The sequence below is a fragment of the Oreochromis niloticus genome, linkage group LG13, assembly GCF_001858045.2.
Source record: "Oreochromis niloticus isolate F11D_XX linkage group LG13, O_niloticus_UMD_NMBU, whole genome shotgun sequence".
Taxonomy (NCBI): domain Eukaryota; kingdom Metazoa; phylum Chordata; class Actinopteri; order Cichliformes; family Cichlidae; genus Oreochromis; species Oreochromis niloticus.
Genome location: NC_031978.2, coordinates 5,355,868 through 5,375,670, shown reverse-complemented (window position 1 = coordinate 5,375,670; position 19,803 = coordinate 5,355,868). Strand labels below are relative to the sequence as shown.

The 19,803-nt window shown below is 39.8% G+C and overlaps 1 protein-coding gene across 1 annotated transcript in view; it reads right to left on the bottom strand.

The window, feature by feature from the left end:
• LOC102077955 (uncharacterized) overlaps positions 1-18,888 on the bottom strand; it is an 82,505-nt gene extending 63,617 nt beyond the window's left edge. Inside the window, exon 1 of the mRNA XM_005473704.4 lies at positions 17,731-18,888. Within this exon, the coding sequence (XP_005473761.1) occupies positions 17,731-17,841 (111 nt within the window). The 5' untranslated portion in view covers positions 17,842-18,888. The remainder of the gene's footprint in view (positions 1-17,730) is intronic.
• Positions 18,889-19,803: the final 915 nt, after the last annotated feature.

Sequence of the window (19,803 nt, the reverse complement as noted above, 5' to 3'; positions counted from 1 at the left end):
GTGTTCCATTTATTAAGACTGAGAAACAAGCAGTCGCATAAATAATCAAATATCCTGATGTTGGTTCACTGGGTAAGTTTTTGATTGCTGGTTTTCAGAGGTAGATATATTCTTTTTGAAGTGTGAAAATGTATTTGTTTGAGAACATGACAACCTTCACACTCACAGCGGTGATCTTTGCACTTCAGTTCCCATTGTTGCAGCCTTTTTAGTGACATTTTTGGCTGATTTAGCAAATTCTTTTTCGATATAAAAGCACTTACAAAAGAATCCATCGATGTGTACCTTTGAAAAAGGCACACTTCTCTATCCCTCTGTACTGACACACTGAAAATTTGACTTGCAGTGATACAGCACTGAAGTTGGAGCCTTGCTGTAGTCCATTGTGCTCCACCTTCATATTTTATTCACTCGTTTTATTCATCACGAGTATATTTACATGGTTCATATATCAAAATAATCCTTAATTATTTCAATCGGGCACCGGATGCAGCCCTTCAGTTCCTCCTCAATATAAAAGTTTACATTATCTGCAGGGCAAAAGGGTAAAATTATTATGTAGCTCCTCCCACTGTACACCAGCTTTCTTGTCATTGGCTGATCTTCACAAACAGATGGACGGAACAACTGATTGAAGGACCTCTGTGCTCAAAGCCAGAGCTGAGTGCAAGAGATATCTCCCCTCTCTGACATCATCCAAAATTAAAAAAAACAAAACTGCAGAAAACAGTGTTTCATCCACATTATTACATATGCAGCTTTAATATCATGATCAGTGGAAATCCACTCTCTACTTTTGTCGGTCATATTTCTGAGTTATCTTTAAGCATCATAAAGACCAGAAGGATTAGCGCTGGCGGTAGATGTGGGCAGCAGAATGGCAGATGTCCCTAATGGCAACCTCCATGGTTCAAGCCCCACATCCTAATGCTGGCAGGACTAATGTTTGCAGACTCTCAGTAGAATTTTAAGTACTTAGGTTAGTATGCTTTCTGTTTCCAAAAGCCTTAAAAATGTTAAGCTGTGTTGGTTTTCTCATGTCTGAGCTACTTGTTTAGTTGCTCGTGAATAACACAAAAGAAGCCAGAAGTGATGATTAACTGCCAGAAATGCAGGCCATATAGTGACCTATATTCAGTGGCGATAACACCAATTATTGGCCATGGAAAGCATCTCAAACACATTAACATTGTCCACTAAAAGGACATCTTCCATTTCATTATCTTGTAGTGTTTCACTGGAATACAAATAAATATACATTTTCATGAGATTAGCAAAATCAGGGGAATCGTGTGTTTTAAACTCAGATGCTTTGAATGATCTTTTGGAAGGCCAGCAGCACTTAACAGACAATATCGGGATGTCTTAATTGGATGAAAGCAAAAGTAATTATGCAAAAAGCAGAAGATGACCAGATAGGAAAAAAATCATCAGAGGCCACACAGTATCATTGCTTTCTTCAGTCTTTGTTTGCTTCAGTGCTTCCTACTTATTATCTTAAATGTGTTTATACCAAGCGTAAAAACAGTTTTAAAAAGTTGTTAAATACAGATCATCAAATAGAGAATCTTATTACATGAAAGAAACCGCTTATCCCAAAGCAGACTCCAAATAGCCTCACCATTATTAGTTTCCACAATATAAAACCACACAGGTCGTACAGTGTTTGCCCTGAAAATGGTGGAGAATAAATAATACAGTACGGATGCAATCTGATTACATGTGTTCACAAAATTTTGTTGTCCACTACTACATGTAGGGAGAGTTTAAAAGAGCTGTGTTTCTCTGTGTGTTAGTCGACTCTCTGACAGACATAGTTTTGTGGAGAGATGTTTTTGACAGGAGACTTCTGGAGAGGACATGATTGATATCGGGTCTCTGGCTGGGTCACAGTGACATGTGCTGTTGGTGCTGCATTACCACATGTTTCTCAGAAAACTGGGATGATGGGAGAGGAAAAGTGCTTTTTCTCTTCTATAGAAAACTCGAAGCAAATTTCTTGGAAGTGGTGATGTCTGCAAACCCTATTTTTTGTTTGTTTTCAAAACTTTGGATCAAAAAGAACATTTTCCATCAGAGCTTGCATTCAGGGTTAAAGTTTAAATTTAGATTTTGACATATCGCTGCTGGAGTCTTCCACTGTGCGCGTCCCTGGGGCAGTTATGACCAGATGTGCCCCTTTTGCCATATTTTTGTGCACCGCTGCTTTGCAAACTGGGCCCCAGCAGTTTCACTGAGGAGGTCAGTCCTTACATTAACCCACCTCTGCAGTGACAAATCATCCACTTAAATTTGAAACTGAATTTACATTTTTAATCCCAAAGCTTATCAGGTCTTATTAGATTCACTTAGAGAATACTGCAAAAGTCAGACTTATACTGTCAACCAATAACTTTGTACACTCTATAGTCTCTTCCCATCTAGCCTGTTATAGCTTCAGATTTTTCCTATTTTCTATGTTTTGCTATGTTCTCTATATATAAATGTACAATTAAGAGCCACTTTATTAGGTACACATTGCTTGAGTAAAGCAAATTTAACCAGTTTGAGATGATCTGAACTTTATGACACTCAGTATTCTCCTGCTGGAAGCAAACATCAGAAGGTGGTCAGCAAAAATGTTCAGGTAGGCTGGGAACTGAAATGATTCTCAGTTGGTGTTAAGGGGCGAAATGTGCCGAGAAAATATCCCTGACACCATTACACCACCAGCAGCAGCCTGAACTGTGGATACGAGGCTGGATGGGTCCATGCTTTCATGCTGTTTATGCCAAATGCTGAAAAATCAAAACTCATTAAACAAGGCAACATTCTTCCACTCTTATCTTGTCCAATTTTGGTGAGCCTGTGTAAACTGTAGCCTCTTCTGCATACTTCAGCTCAAATGAGTGGTTATTTGAGTTTCTGTTGCTTTCCTATCAGCTGGAAGCAATGTGGTTATTCTTCTCTCACCTCTGATATCAACAAGGCATTTTCACCCAGAGGATTTTCACATTCACTGGATATTTTCTCTTTTTCCCACCATTCTCTGTAAACCCTAGAGATAGTTGTGTGGGAAATTCCCAGCAGATCAGCAGTTTCTGAAATACGCAGACCGTCCCGTCTGGCACCAACAACTGTGCCACACTCAGAGTTGCTTAAATCACCTTTCTTCCCCATTCTGATGCTTAATTTGAATTTCTGTAGGTCATCGTGACAAAAAGGCCACTGAGTGCATGTTTTAGTTTTGTGGCATGACTTCAGGGTATGGTTCACAATGATGCTTGCAATCAAATCTGCATGTTTGTACACATGTATTAATAAATGCATGTATGTTTGAATGTGCATTTTTTATGTGAGGAAGATTTAAGAAGGAAGGGGATTAAAAAGAAATCAGAATATTTGATCATAAATAAATGTAGAAATCATTAGATACAAATTTGACGACCGTGAAAAGTAATAAGCTGTACACCAGTTTAAACTCCAAAGCAAAATCCTACCTAAATAATCCTACTTCAGTAATTGTCTAAAAGCTTAAACATCCAAATATGCTTAAGACAGCAAAGCAAAAGTATTCCTTATGCAGTTTCCTATTCATTACATGATAAAATCATAGTACTGATTCATGAATGTGTACATCTCTTTGATGTTATAGCTGGAGATCATTTTACTTTGCTGGATAGTATAAATATATATATATATATATATATACATATATACAAATAAAAGCATCATTTATTGGAACGATTATATTTTAAAATGGTAAATATGTAAACTGGGGTTGATGCCACCAAATAACCCCCACCCCCTGGGCGCATTTAGTGACACATTAACACACACATCCGCTTCTGTAACGATTAATACTTAAAGTCAGTGATTAAATGTTAAAAGATCTTCTAGAATGCTTTAAATGTTTCATTCATTCATGTATTTGCAGTTTCAGTGGTACAACCAGACATCACTGCAGTGATTTCCACTTGATTATCAGTTTTTACTAACTTAGCCCGGCATCACTCCCTGACCTCCAGGTGTCTTTAGTCTGAAACGTTCCCTTGAGTATCGACAAAAATGTTTCAGGATTTATCTCATCTTCCTGCGGCTGCGAGGACACGAGGTTCACACAATGACAGGAGTGAATACCCTCTCTGTTCACGCACGCAGTCTCGCTCTATCTCTCTCCCCATCTCATACACACACACAGTAGAGTCGCCTCCAGTCAAGCGTGTCTTATTGGCCTTCTGTTTGACTTCCTACTCGGCTCGGTGTGTGCGTGAGTCTGTGTGGCGGTGTGAGAGATCCAGATGGAGATGGGTTTATAATCACGGGACAGTTGTTGTTTTTATTATTATTTTATCGTTGTTTTTACTGCTCACTAAACTAAGGGAGAAGAGCGCAGAGGAGAGCAGAGCAGAGGAGAGGAGGGGGAGAACTGAATGCAGGAAAGGATGAATAGAGGATTTAAAAAAGCAAAGGAAGTAAAATGAGAGAAGAGGAGAATAAACAGAAAAAGATGATGAGAGGAGCAAGGGATATGGAGGAGAGATTGCAGGAGAAGTGAAGGAAGAAGGAGAATCTGAAGGAGAAGAGGGTAGGGAAATAAAGGATGGCAGAGAAGAAAGGAAAACTAGGAGTGTAAAGGTAACAATGGGAAAGGCAGAGAGGAAGCAGGTGAAAGAGGAGAGAAAAGGCAGATAAGAGAAGCAGCAAATAATGATGAAAGGTGAACAGAGAGGAGAAACAGATCAGTTGAAAGCAAGGTTGGAAATGCTTCATTGGAGAGGAGAGGAAATGGTAGAACAAGCTTAAACATGGGTAAATATAAAGACGAAAAAGATGAGCAGAAGGCAAATTTGCAAAGATTGGGTTTAAACAAGAGAACAAAAAGTGCTGAGGAGTGAAAACAGAAAAAGGAGGAAGAAAAGAACAAAATGAGGGAGGTGAGCGGAGATTGATGAAGTGGAGAAATGAAAAGCAGAGGTGAGGAGGAAATGAGAAAAAAGGGTGTAAGATTAGTACATAAGTATAAATGACGGAGGACACAGATAAGAGGGTGACAAAACCCAAAAAGCCCTGTTAAAACCATGAGAACAGTAAAGTGAAAGAGAAGAGATCAAGCAAAGTGCAGAGGAAAAACAAGAGAGAGCAGAAAGGCAACGAAGGTGAGAGCAGAAGCAGCTGAGGAAAAAGCAGCAGCGAGGTTACAAATGTATAAAAACAAGGAAGGGAAAAAAGAGAGACTATGGAAGAGCAAAGGATGAGTCCAGGTTCAAAAGAGGAGGAAGAAATGGTAGCATAACAAGTACATTCCTATCCCATTCAACTAAAGCTGTGCTTGAATCTAAAGGTGTACTCACGCTAGGGTTGGTTGCCTTGTACCCAAACACGACTATCGCCACCCCCCCACTGCCCCTCACAGACACTGCAATTAATGTTCCAGGCCCAAATTTGCTTCAGTGGTCACTCCCTATACTTCATCCCTTTTCTCCCAGTTTCCATATCATCATTATTCTCTTTCTCACATAGAGGGATGCTTGTTATTAAGGTTCATGATTTTATGGATTTTGTGCCTTAATTGGGGCCATTTTTGGACCTGTGCATGATTTATAGATCTACTATTTAATCAACACACCAATTTTTAGCTGAGCTTCATGAATGCAGCTGAGGATGCACTGGAGTCGCCCAAGTCCACCCTAACTATGCCCCCGCTTCTCTTATTTATTCTGATTGGTTGCTGAACACTCGTTGTGTGAATATAATCGTAGAGAAGGTGGAGTAGGGTGGAGAGCAACTAGCCTCCTCCCTAATTTTCTTCAAAATCATCTTTATCCTTCGGTTGTTTTTACAGCTTTGTTTATTAAGTATAGGTTGAGTTGGGAGTTACCAGCACCTCCTGAGACAAGCCAAAGCCATAGCATGGTTGGTTTGTTGTTTCCTTCCTCTCTTGTTAGTTTAACCCAGGGCTCCCATCTCTTTCTGTTTCCATTTGTTCTTTGTAAGTACTATACATCATTAAAAGCATGTTGAAGAACAGCAACATTGTGGTATCTGCTATGTTTTGTTTCTTTCAGCCATGAATTTAGGAGCTGCAACACAAACTAACTGGACTTTGGGGTTCAAACATGCTTGGGCACAATACAGATCACCAAGCATGAGTACATCTTTATCTTTATGTCTTCATACGACATACCGTCACTGGAATGTTTTGGGGGGCAACCCAAGGAAGAAACTCTTTCTGGAGTAGCACCAATAGCTGAATTTATTAACAGAATTTCCAATTTACCAGTAAGTCCTATGATTTTGTTTACTTTCACGCCTCTGCCTGCCCTCAAATAAACAATAAACTTGTCCTTGGAGAGTCCACACCTCCAGGGCTAGGTCACTTTTTTACTGAAGTTTCTGTAAAAATTTTAATTTGTGCACATGATATGCAGTCAAAATGTTAAAAATCAACAAGGAGTCCTACAACAATGAGTACTGTTAAGGTGGCTACTTGCAGTTTTAGGGCATGTGCATATTTTGAAGTATGACTGAAGGATTTATGCATGAGTTCAGAGGAAAAGTGTTTTTGAAACAAGGGGAGAAAATGAGAGGAAAGATGAAGAAAGGAAGAGAAAAAACACGAGTGAAGACAAAAAAAAAATGAGTGTGCAAATGTTTTTTTCAGACAAGGGGAACGGACTGAAAGATGAGAAGAGACAAGCGAAAGGTGAAAAGCAGGACGTGCAAACTTCTCATAGCAACCAAACATTACCTCATTTCAGCGTTTCTTTCTTACTTTTCTCCATCTGCTTTCATTTCCTCTGTCACTTTATCTCTCTCTCTCCGTCCCTCCCACGACATTTGCAGGGTTCATCCAAGTCGCGTTGACGCCCACTCACCTCCAACATGCTACCTCAGTTTCCATGGTAATCGAGTAACAGCCATGCTACATAAATATATACTTTAACATTCAGCACTCCACAACTCATTAAGAACATCTTCGGATGAAAAATTAATCTCTCAGGGTGTTTTTCTTCTTAAAGGGCCACATCGGCTAAATTAAAAGCACTGACAGCACAAAAACCTGTAAGGTCAATGGAAAGGAATGTGACCGGGTCAAGTCATGCAGAATGAACTCGCCGTCTTCCGCAGAAGCATTTAATGAAGGGGGAGAATAAAGTTCAGCAATACAGGTTGACACATGTGAAGCAATCCTCTTCTCTGAAATTCACCCTGATAACAGTTATGTGAAAATAAGCCTTTCATGTGTAATTAATATATCACAAACATCGCAGACAGCAGATCAAGCTCTGCAGGCCCCCCGCAATGATGCTGATTATTCCTACACATGATGCTCCTCGTGTTACATGAGCTTTGCCAGGCACCTCTTTTGAGGAAGCCACTCTAATGCCGACACTTCACGTAAATCGTGAAGTGTTGGCAAATATTAAAAGCTTAGCTCAGCCCCGCTCTCCAGACAGAAGCAGAGCCACATTAATCAGTGGGTAAACAGCACCCCTATACCAAAAACATAGTGTAATCTAGAAAGAGAGCATCTTCCACATTTCCACTGTTGTGTTTTACAAACGTAGCCTTGAGTGTCCGAACCACAAACAAGCAAGTGCATGCTCTTCAAGCAAAACAGAAAGCCCTTTGAGGTACATTCAATTTTAACCCAAGTACCACACAACAAGTAACTCCAACCTCTTAGGCTGGCAACACAGAGAAATGAAACAGTGCAGGCTGCTCTCTCTAAATCACAGCTACCACTAATGACAAATTGGCAGCCTTTCTGAGCCAGCTGCTGCAGTAAGCTGGAGTGTGGTTGGGGCACAGGAAAAGGGCACCAGTCAAATCAGGGATGGTGGTAGGTAGGAGGGTGAAGCACTCAAGAATTGGAGGGTGGGATAAGGTCCAAAAGTAGGCACCAATCAGGAGCGTGGGTCTACACGTGGTAATCGGTATACAACAAAGTTAAACCAAAACCAGGGGGAGGAGTGCAGCAACCCTGGGCCACAAAACACATCTATACTACTTCTCTTCTCTTCAAACTGAAACTTGAAACTGAACTGATCCTTTTCATCTATGACCTGTTTCAAGTCATCTGAGTTTTGCTTTGAGCTGGAGTGACTGTATCATAGCACACATTTTGATATTAAAGAACTGTCAATTGAGCTTCTTTTCACTACACCTGGTCCTAATTTTTTTTTGTTAAAAAAGCAAAATGCAAATTAGAAGTTGTGTTGTGTGAAAAACACTGAAGTGTCACCTTACTGGACTTTCTAGCAAGATTGTATACAAGAATTATTTTATACTATCCCTTTTCTGACAAAGACTAAATAAAAGCAATTATTCTTGGCTGAGAACAATAAGAGACTCATGAAAATTAATCCATGATGGGGGAGGCTCAAACTAGTGACATTAGGGGGTGTAGCTGATGGCTGTGACAGTACACGCTATAAAAGCAGCTATAAAGAAAATTAATGTGTGTTTAAATTAAACAGGTAACAGCTGGTAATAGTCATCTGTGTAGATGGGGTGGACTTTGTGTGGCAACCACTTTGTAATCCAGTATAATGGTAAAAATGCATGCAAGGATAAATGTATAGTAGGGTTTGCAGAATCTGGGATCTTCAACTGGTGCTTCACAGCTTCGACTTTCAGGGGACAACTTTAGTAAATATGACCCAGGGGGATTTTATGTGTAAGCTACAAGAAAACATTTTCTAATTCATGACTCATGAAGCAGATTAGCTCCAACATTGTATTTACAGACTCAGTCTTCCATTCAGCTGTGTGCAAAATGTATGAAACCACAAAGAGTTGACAGTGAAAAATAAATAGAAATATGATCCACAACCGGTAGCTATCATAACGACCGACCAACACCTACAGAGACCCCCTCTCCAGACCCACATCTCTTCCACTACCTCAAAAATCTCAGTGGATTTCTCCAGATGTTTTCCCTAGTCTTTCTACAAAGCATGCTCCTGCAGATTGTGCTCTTCACTCATTCATAGTTCAGTGGAAACCTAGTTTAAAATTATAGTGTGTGGATGGAACAACACCATATATGCATGAATCTCTGCAGTTGGCTTGCTATCAAAGCCTAATGGGAGTTGGCCACATGCAGAGAGGCTCCAGCTTTATTTGAAGGGAAGGATTTAATGGGGATGAGATTAGATCCACCAACATTTCACAGAACATTTCAAAGTTTGTGGACTTTGCAAATCATGTGTTTCCAAAGTTGATCTGTCACAGAGTGGCTTGGATTGTAAGCTAAAAACATATTAAAACCAAAAGATGGAAAACTAACAATAAAATGTTTTAAATTTAGCTCACGCAAGAAAATAAAAAAACTTCTTTCACCTTTTTGTGTTTTTCTATGTGCACTACCATCAAAGTTGGATCACCTTTATACAATAAGGATGCTGTAATCACAGGTGTTGCTGCTTCTTTAGAGATGCACATTTACGCACCCTAAGCATGGTTTTCCACTTTATGTGAAACACTGCATTTTATTTTTAGCAGGAGGAAGACAACTTGCTCTGCAACAGTGCAATTGTTGTGCTTTAGTACATTGTGTAACTACGCTTTAGTGGTTTTTCATTGCAAAACACTCACCTGTTTTTAGTTAATCAAAAATTTACGGCATGTAATTCTTGGCAAAACTGTAACTTAAACTCAAAATTTCACTCATACTTTATACACACCTGATCAATAAAAGGCACTATATTAAATAGTTGCTTATTCGTGAATCTCTCTTGAGAAACTAGTGGTTCAAAGCTGCATTTTTCTTTTTCTTTTTTTAGCACCTGTGATGCCCGCATTGACTGAGTCTGCTTTTGCTTCTGAAATACCAGCCACGTGTCTGAGAAATTATATTCATACAGCCTGCAATCTGACAATGTGAAATCTTCTGTTAAATGGTGAAATTTGCTTATTTAAATTTCTGCACACCCTATGGCTCATACACCGTTCAGATCAAATGAGTGTGTGCATGTAAACACAAGAGTGTATGAAAACCATATCACATGTCAGCACTTGGGAAATCTTCAGTTGGAATGATTTCAATCAGAATGAAAAAACTGCGCACATGGAAACTGCTGGCAGCGATGCAGTTCATACATGTGATGCATCATTCATTCATTCAAAAAGAATATAATTGTCGCCTCTGAACATAATCCAGCCCAAATGTGAAAAGAATTTAGTTACACGGGAATGCAATTTCAAGACGACAGACTGCATCTAAGGCAAAACAAAAAAGCTGGCATGTAAATTTTAACAGAAGCAGACAGAAACAAAGTTTCATCCTGAGGAGGATTTGAAATAATTATTAGATATTTTAGCTGAGTGGGAATCAGCTTGGAAACTTCTTGATGTCCCACATGCACAAAAAAGCAGCAACTTGTTGGTTCGGGCAAGTAGTCAGTAGTACACAGACATTTACGTACATACACTGCACTGTCACATAAACCCACTCATGCATGTAGAGCAAAAATACGTTCTCATACACACACACACACACACACACACACACACACACTTGCACTCCATCTCTCCCTTTGGAGCAGATGGCTCCACAGTCATAGCTGATGTTTCACACATCAATGAAGCACACCATGTACTCACAACTACCGAATACACAAACTCACTCCATCACACACACTCATGCCATGCAAGTCACAACAGCTGAACGCACTCACACAGGTCATGCTTGCACACGCAGACACACGTAACCCTTCGAAACCCAGATGAACTTGGAACGGTTAAACACACACATGCAGGGACGCAGTCACACGCACACACTCACACACACACAAATCATGCACGCAGCGTCCTCCTCTGTGATAATTTATGGAGCGTGGAGCCACGTTGTTGGAGAATTAGCTCAAATCTTATAGCGCGCACACACAAACACACAGGTTTAAAGCGTTAACAGCTGAGAGGCAGTGGGTTATGGTGTAGTATTGTCCTGGGTGTTGTTAGGCCTGATGTGAAATAGCCGATAGCACCAAATGAGTATACTGCACAATAACCCAGCGGTTCAAGGACATTATTGGTTTTATAAGATAGTCTTTAGCACCTGTGGTTTTAACTGAAAACACTCAGCACTAAATGCAGACTTCTGATAAAGAAAATAAAACAGTCCGGAGTTAAGGAGCTATGCTGCTGGAGCTCCGGGGCAAAACGCTGTCACATCCTCCGTGGCAACTTCGGACAAAACAAAAAAATAAAGACTCAAAGGGAAGTTCATGTCAACTTTTTATGCCATGTGGGGTGCAAAAAAGAAGCGTTATTTAACTTCCGGGAATCAATGTTTCTATAGCAACATAACGCCAGCCTCGCTGATATTGGGAAAGGTGTGAAAAATTCCCCGACAGCTGGGCAATCATAAATTAATGTCACCGTGGTGTCGCTGTCATGCCAGCAAAAGCACACATTTAAAACACAAGCAGACACACGCGTAATGAAGGACAGAAAATCGATATGCATGTACACCTGTTGAATGATTTCAAATGTTGCTTTAGGACCTTCGTGGACGGCATGAATAGTAACACAGAGCGAAACGCAGGCGGCAAGCCCAAATATCTTTGGCACCTTAAAGCAATTAAGGTACAGAAAAACATTTGATTCAAGGTGTTAGAGTGATTTGTTTTCCTTTGAAGAGGAGCGAAGTGGGTGATATCAGCATGCAGTGTGAGATGTGTTTTCTCTCTGCAGCAGGGAAACGCTCACCTGTCGGACAAAAAGGTGTCAAACATCTGAGGAAATTAGACTAAAATGCTGTTTATTATAAGCATTACACAAGGTTTGAATTTTGCATATTAGTTTCAGGTGTTTCTCACATGATAGATGCCTGTAATCAAGGTACTTTTATGCAATAAAGTTTGATACGTCCATGATCATTTTTTTTAGGGCTTTAGAAAATTTTACCACAGTTCCAAAATATTTTTAAATACTCGTTTGACTTGAGAAAATAATCTCACCAAAAGGTCAAATGTGATTAAAAGCTCCAGATGGACCTCATAGTGAGATTGTTTTCATAGCGGCTGTTTCCATGCGCAACATTGAACGTTGAACCTCAATTTTGAGCCAGCATGGGCACGATGTCCTTAAAGAGGTTGGAAAAAATTAAATTAAAATCTTGCATTTTCATGACATCTGAGAAAGTCCATCTGCTGGCGATAATGATTGAAAGAACAAGAAGAGAGGGGTGCTGCTATAGCTCACCTTGTTGAGCAGGTGACCCATGTTCCACCTTGCCGTATGGTGTCCTGAGTTTGAGTGCTCTTTAAGCCATTTCAGACATGTTGATCCTTTGGAGTCTTTCTCTCTCTACTGTCCTCATGAATAAAAGCTTAACATGCCCAAAAAATAATAAAACATTTCAAAAAGAAGTTACTGATCGGGGTGGATAAAAATGCATGCTGGTAATGTAGCATGGATAAAATAAAAAACTTGGTATAGTCAGCCTAGAGGTACAGAGCTAGGCTTGCTGTTTCCCCCTGTTTTGCTCCTAAGCTATGCTAACTAGCTGCTGACAAAAGCCAGATATTTACTGGACAGGTCCTCTAATCTCAACCTTTTTTCCAAAATGTTACTTGCTAGCCAGTTCTCAAGAAAGAGGTATGGCAAGGTAAAAGAAGGAAGCAATTGTATGGCTGGATTCAAACCTTTTTTAAACAATGGGAGATAAGTCTTGATCTGTACTCTCATTCAGGATGTATGCTCCTACATCTCTGTAGCTCTCTGGCAACGCAAGGAGATACACTATGTAAATTAAACCTATACAGAAGCTATGGAAAAACACTCGCATGTTGCCGTGGTGTCTTTGTAATTGCCCAGTGGCAATAACACTAGCATCCTGCTTAGAGAAAAGTTGGCTTGAACAGAAATAGAAACAACCACAGAGTTTAACATTAAGAGGAAGAAGCACAAGAAAACCATCAAAGATCAAAAAACCCTCTATGAGAAGCACTCAGATCTCTACAAAACATTCTTTATGACCTCCATCTTCTCTTTAAGCTGACGGATCAACAACTGCACAAACATAAAGTAGACAATATCGGTGCTTGTTTGATATATTTTTGACACTTCTCTCTGGTGACAGTACACAGCTACAACATCTATTTGTGGGTTTACAAAAGTCTGTGTTGCACCTACAGACTACCAGTGCACTACCACGCCATGCCCATTTCCCCCTAACAAACACCTACTCTACTGGGAGCATTATAGCAGATGCTAATATGTGTCTGTCTGTCTGTCTGTGGACAGATGGCTTCACCACAGTAGCAACTCAGCCATGCAAAATGCACTCTTAAAACTTTACAGGTGTGTAGCTGTCATCAGATTGAACACTGTGTCCAAAGATGGGTGATAACTGGACAACTGTACTGTACTGTAATGTGATTGATATGACCAACACTGAGAAAAGGTTATTTATGTTGAGTAATTCCAACTGTTTAAGGTAACTTTTTGATCATGCTTTACAAAAAAATGCTAAAAATATAGTTTGTTAAACGAGGAGTCAAGTTGAGTCATTTGAGTTGAAGGAAAGTCATCCATCCTACTGATCCCAACACTATTTTTGCGTCAGACTCTGCTGCCTATTTCTGCCCATGTCTCTCTCATGCAATTCTTTTGTGCTGGCGCAAACATATCGCTCTCATTTTCTGTGCACAGGCCATGTTATTTGAATTTTTAAAACCTCATCATTTCATGCAATTTCATCAGACCTGGCTGCGCTAAAGAACTTGAGGATAAAATTAGCTTGGGTATATGAGGATCCAAGGTGACTGGCGATAGTCATGTGTGGTTGTTTGCCAATTAAAACTCTTGATATAGCTTTCTATTCCTGGATTAGGTGACGAACAGAGTTGAATACGTGCCTCTGAAATGCCACAGTTTGCTTGTGTGGGTAATTAAAGAACATTTTATTTATGGTACTCTGTTAGCAGTGGAAAGTTTACCTTATGTTTTCTTAGTTGGATATCATTTAATAAGTCTGAAAGCTCTAACTTGTTGAAGGTGCTATAACAGCTTCATTAGTTTGTCATCTATTTAATGAAGCACAATAATTAATGTGTTAGAAGTAAGTGATCGTCTTTTTTTCTTAGTTTTTTATGACAGTCTTTAATGAGAAATGTGGCTTCAGCGATGAAGTTAGTTAGAAAAGAGTTGGAAATAGGCCCTGTCAAGAAGATAACTTAACAATATATATATATATATATAAATATATAAACTTCATTTCAACAAACCTGATTAAACATTAAAACTGCTGACAGCTGAAGTGAATAAAATTGATCATCTCATTACAACACAACCTTCTCCTGGGAAACCCTTGGTCCTGACATTCATGTGGCACATACCACCCACATAAGCATTGTTTCAGACCAGGCATGCCCCCCATCTCCCCACTGTGAACAGATATTACAGTTTATGTTAGACTGTAGTACATTACATCCTGTGTCCTGTCCTGTCCAAATATTCAACACATTTCGCCAAAAATGCACAGATCAAACAGCGCTCCTGCATTCCTGATTAAGAGATAGAATGGCAACTGAAGTGAAAGTTAGTAGCTTTAATAGTTAGTGAACTGAAAGAAGTACACCAATATAGAACAAAAAGTTAGGAAAATAACATTCAAATGAAACAGAATATATTTCTCCATCACATGACCTATTCCACTTCGGTAACCTGCACAGTATCTGTTTATTTTTAAGACAGATATCTCCAGATTTCAAACTTCTTCTCAGTACAGTGTAGTAATATTTTTTAAAATAAACATCCTATTTCTATAAACTGTGCTGCCAGACTATGGGTTTAAAGCCCATTGTCTACATGGAGGAGCCAAATGAAGAAAACAGCAGACAAACTTTGATGTCAATATGTTTGAGACCTAATTTGAAGTTTGTAAAATTGGTCTATTTAGCTTGAGCCAGAAATAAAACCCGAACCGAACCCAAACTTTAACCTTAGATGGATCACCAGAGACCCCGTGGATGTTAAGAGGTTAATAGGGACTAAAGTCACAGCAGCTATTTTTAAATGAGTAGTAAGAGGTTAAGCAAAGGTTAGTTGCTTAATTCGTTTAATTTATTATTCGTCTTTTACTCTACTATATATTGTAAGATAAAGACACTACAAAATTAGGAGGGGAACCATAAAACTATGATGAGGCCTTATGGGCAACAACTTAGAAACAGTGAGGAGGAAGAACTCACTTTCAAACAGGAAGAGCCCAGGCGCAGGGAGGAGCGGCTACAATAGCGCAAATGATTGGATTACGAGGGGAAACTAGAGATAAAGACAGCGCAGAGAGACCACAAACAACAAACTAAACATCATGTTTGCTAGATGATCTTTTTGTTGGAGTTCACTGAACATCAACAGTGAGTCAAGGTTCAAATGTCCAGATGATACTTAATTAACAACAACACATACACAGCATTTAGCAGAGATAACATTTCTCTTTTCCTTTGCTCTGTTCCTCTGTTTCCTGGCCAAATTAACAGGTCTTGGATCAGCCTATCCACTGAACCCATAGCGATCCAGCAAGCCACTGAACAAGTATTCTTAAGAGTAATACTATATTGCAGTCATTGATTTTCCACTTTCAGTCACTATTCAGAACTAAAAAACAACATTAGTATCTCCTAACCATGACCATAATTATCCTCTGAAGTCAGCCAAGTGTTTATTATCGTCACCGTATCATCAAAAATCCCCTTACTTTGAAAACCTGTGATCTTTTTCTAGCCTAACCAAACCTCAGTCACAGCAGAGTGAAATCACAAGACACAGTCGCAGTTTTTTTAGGACACTAAGAAATAACTTGTCGAGTTCTTAAGAAACACTGACAGATTCAGCAAGCAGAAATCCCCAAAAGATAAACACGCAGGCTTTTTTTTCCTGCGGAAGGTTTGTTCTGTTGTTTTTTCCTCACTCTGTTTTTAGGAAATTTGGAAGATATAACATTGCTGATAGAAGTGTTTGATAAGAAATCACTTCTTTATATCACTCTAGTTAATATAGAGCGTAAACACAAAAAAAGGGTGGTTGGGGGGGTGTTTGGAGGCGATGGTACAAAAATTTAATTAAGGGCTTTAATATTAATGCTTCATCACATGCTGGTGCAGTGTGCATGGACTTAAATCCACTTTAATTTTAACAACTTAGGCTGTGCATTGTTGCTTTTTTATTAAAAACACAATAACACAATCCACAGTGCTTTGGCTGCACAGCGCTCCACCGCTGCTGTGGGCTCTGTTGTGCTTTCTAGTTAATTGCACGCTAAGTCAAATGCATTGTTGATTTTCTGTTGTCCAGCCGGGCTCTCCTGAAGACTTATAACCCTATCATTTCACCATGACAAGCCATCGTCATTTATGATCTATGGCTGTTATTAAAAGTATTGACACAGGTGAAATATGATCTAACGGTCCTATCACATGAGGCGAGCTGGTTGGAGTGATAGAGATGGAGCAGAGATTTAAAATGACTTCTTTATCAGCAGAACGCTGGCTTTTAATTGATTTGTAATGGCCAATGCACAGCTCCCATCAGCGCGTTTGCTGATAGAACATAAAATCAGCCATGTTTTGCCATGCCAGGGTTAAACGTGAAACTTTTGATTGATTTAAAATGACAGACTAATTTTATTTCTTCTAAACCTTGCAGCAAGTGTTTTATGCCTAATGAGCTTACTGTAGTTCTGCCCTTACGCAACCTCTTGACGTCTCATGTGATGTGTCTCTTTGAAGCCTGTTGGAATCTTTGGTGCATCTCTACAAGGACTCTCTGTAATTATGTTTGCCTGCAACAGTCAGCACGAATGAAGTACAAGGTTTAGTCTGAGTTTAGAGAACTAGAAAAAAAAAGTCAAGAAGCGTGTGACTCATCTGGTCGGGTCGAAGCATCCCACACAGTTTCATGACACCACAGTCGTTCTGAATAACTAATTTTCATTCAGGTTTTAATAAAATGCAGCGAGGGGTTTTTAATTTGTCTCTAAATGTTATCTGACTTTACTTTTAGATACTCCCCACTTCATTAACATAAGGAGGCTTGTGATAAGAAGATAAAGGTGAAATTTACACTACAAGATGTGCAGAAAACTGCGTGAAAATGAGCCAAGTGCATGTGTTTGAAACAGAGTGCTGTTGTAAAAGTGCTGAAGTGGCGTGTCAAACTAAGGATAAATGTAAATGTAAAGAGAGAACACCCACCTGACTTTTTAACTGAACTCAATCAGTAAACACTTGAAAGGTTAAAAGGGAAAAAAAAATCTAATCCTGGGCATGTTTAAGCACGGACTCTGAGCCAGAGAAGCTCTTAGTGCAACAGACGGGGACCCTCACCAGCCTCCCCACCCCCATCTGCATCTTTCTGCCTCCAATACCGAGTCAATTAACCTAATGGAAGTGGCAATTAATTAACTCTACAAACACTATGATTAAGGAGCTGACAATCAAGTGAGTGGGAGTGGTTTAACTAATGATAATTTAGAGGTAATGATTTCCTGGACGTGTTTGTTGCAGGAAAGTAAAAACACTAATAGCTACACATATGAACTCTGGATTAAACAGGATTTATGCCAATTAAATGTAGACAGAATCTAACTAACCTCCTGCCACCAAAATGCCTCGAGTTCAAATATCAGAAAGACTCCAATAGTCTGGATGTCAAACACGGTTACACTTATGTGACTTTTTTCCCTTCTTTTCTGCAAACTCTGCAGCTATAAAAGAAGTAACTATTTGGTCTTACCGTGTTTCTTTGGCCATTGGTTCCTATTGGTCCTCTGAACACCCCCTTGATGCTCCTCAGCTGTCCGTCACGCAGGTGGGTGGAACTGATCACAATGTAGTAGCACGCCATTGGATATACTTGGCTTTCATGTAGTTAAATATCTACCTATATCTCTCTTGATCTATCTGGACTTTGCCAAAAAAGCCTTGAAAACTGCTTCCTCTCCTTCTTCTGATGTTGTACTACTCAACTCTCTCCTCACTTCATCTCCCCTCCTAGGTTTTATCAAGAAGAGGAGGGACAGAGGAAATAAAAAAAAGAAAGGATGAGCGCAGTTTCCCTTCCCTCTGCTGCTCTGATTTATTCTCTCTCTTCTCTAAGTTTTTGCCAGTGACTCTTTAACTCTGCGTTCTCCCTGCTCATTTCCCCTCAGCTTCTGTCTCTTCTTAAATATTTCACCCTCTGCTCCCCCTTTCTTTCCACTCTTATCCTCCTGTCCTTCTCTAAATGTTTTTTTAATTCTTCTCCCTTTCTTTTCTAAATTTGCCTTCCGCTAGATGCCCCTGTCTCCTCTTAAATATTTCTCTTTAAGTCTCCTTCTCTCCAGATGTTTTGCTCCCATCTTTCATTAATCAATCTTTCCCTGTCATTGACTCCCTCTCTTGCTCTCTCTCTCTCTCTCTCTCTCTTTTTCTCGCTGAGTCTAAATTTCTTCCCGAAATCTCAGCCGCTTATTGATCAGTCTTGCAGTTCCTTTAACTATCTCCCGTCCGTTCTCCTCACTCCACAATCTCTCTAGCCCCTTTTGTTTTCCCTCCCTCTTTGTCTCTGTATCTCTGTAAGTGGCTGGGAGGGATACTTTTTTCCCCTCCTGTTACTATCTCAGCATCTCCTCTGTCTCTGTCTTTGCCCCTCTTTTTGCTCTCTGCCTCCTTGTTAGTGTGGAGAAGAAGTACTCAGTCTTCTCCTCCCTCTCTTTCTCTTTCTGTCAGAGCAAGCGTGCAGCTTCCTCTCAGATGCTCCTCTCCTCTGCTGCGCTGCATGTGTTCACTCTCCTCCCTCCCTCTATCTCCCTCTCTCCGCTGATCTCTTGCTCTGTGGCCAGCAGAGTGGTTTGCTCCTCAGTTACCCGCGGTTACCATCTGCCCTTTTAACACATGGAGTGCTGACGCTTGCTCTCTACTCCCTACCTCCCTCTCTCTCTCCATCCATCCCTCCCTCCCTCCTTCCATCTCCCTCCCTCCCTCCCTTTCTCTCTCTCTCTGCCTCTCCTCTTGCTGTCTTTCTTCTCTCTTTAATCATCTCCTTCTCTCCCTCCTTCTCGCTCTCTCTCAAGCCAAAGGAGACAAGCTCCACCTACTGGTAAGCAGGAAACGCACAGACAGGAAAGACGGAGGAATAGAGCTTAAAAGAAAGTGAGACAAATGAATGTGTTATTTTTTTCACCCTTAGTGCCTTTGAATTAACTGGATGGATTAAAACTTGATAGTAAAACTGAACCATGTAGTGATTTAGTGTCTTTCTTAACATGCATGTCAGAGTAAAATCATCTTCCCCTGGCATTTTTAATCAATATGAAAAAAAAGAAAACCCACACAATTAAGTTCCCAAATGATATGCAGGAATTCAAGTATAAAGAATCTGTAGATGTCACAGGTGTTGCCATGTTTCTGTTAGAGGCTGGGGTGGATGGCTGGGTTTAGAAAACACAACCAGAACTAATAACTGCTTCACAAATCACAATCTTTCTCTGCAGCCACTAGGAGGACACCTCTAGGAAGCTCTACAGATATGGATTCTTTGATTTGTCACTTTATTTTTGTGTGTGCACACACTTGCTGTTTTTTTTTTTTTTTAAGTTATAGTCGGATCACAGGACCAAGCCCCTGCCTAAACGGAAATAGAGCCACAATTTTTACTTAGGTGCACTAGACATAAAACATAAAACAAGTTTGATTAAAGCTTTTTGACAATGACCCAAAAAAGATTTAAAATGATTCCTTATCCCCAGATTATGTTCCACTATGTTTAAGGAAAGTTGGACACACAGTTTAATTAAGAGTTCAAACATGACTTAACTCTCTACATCAT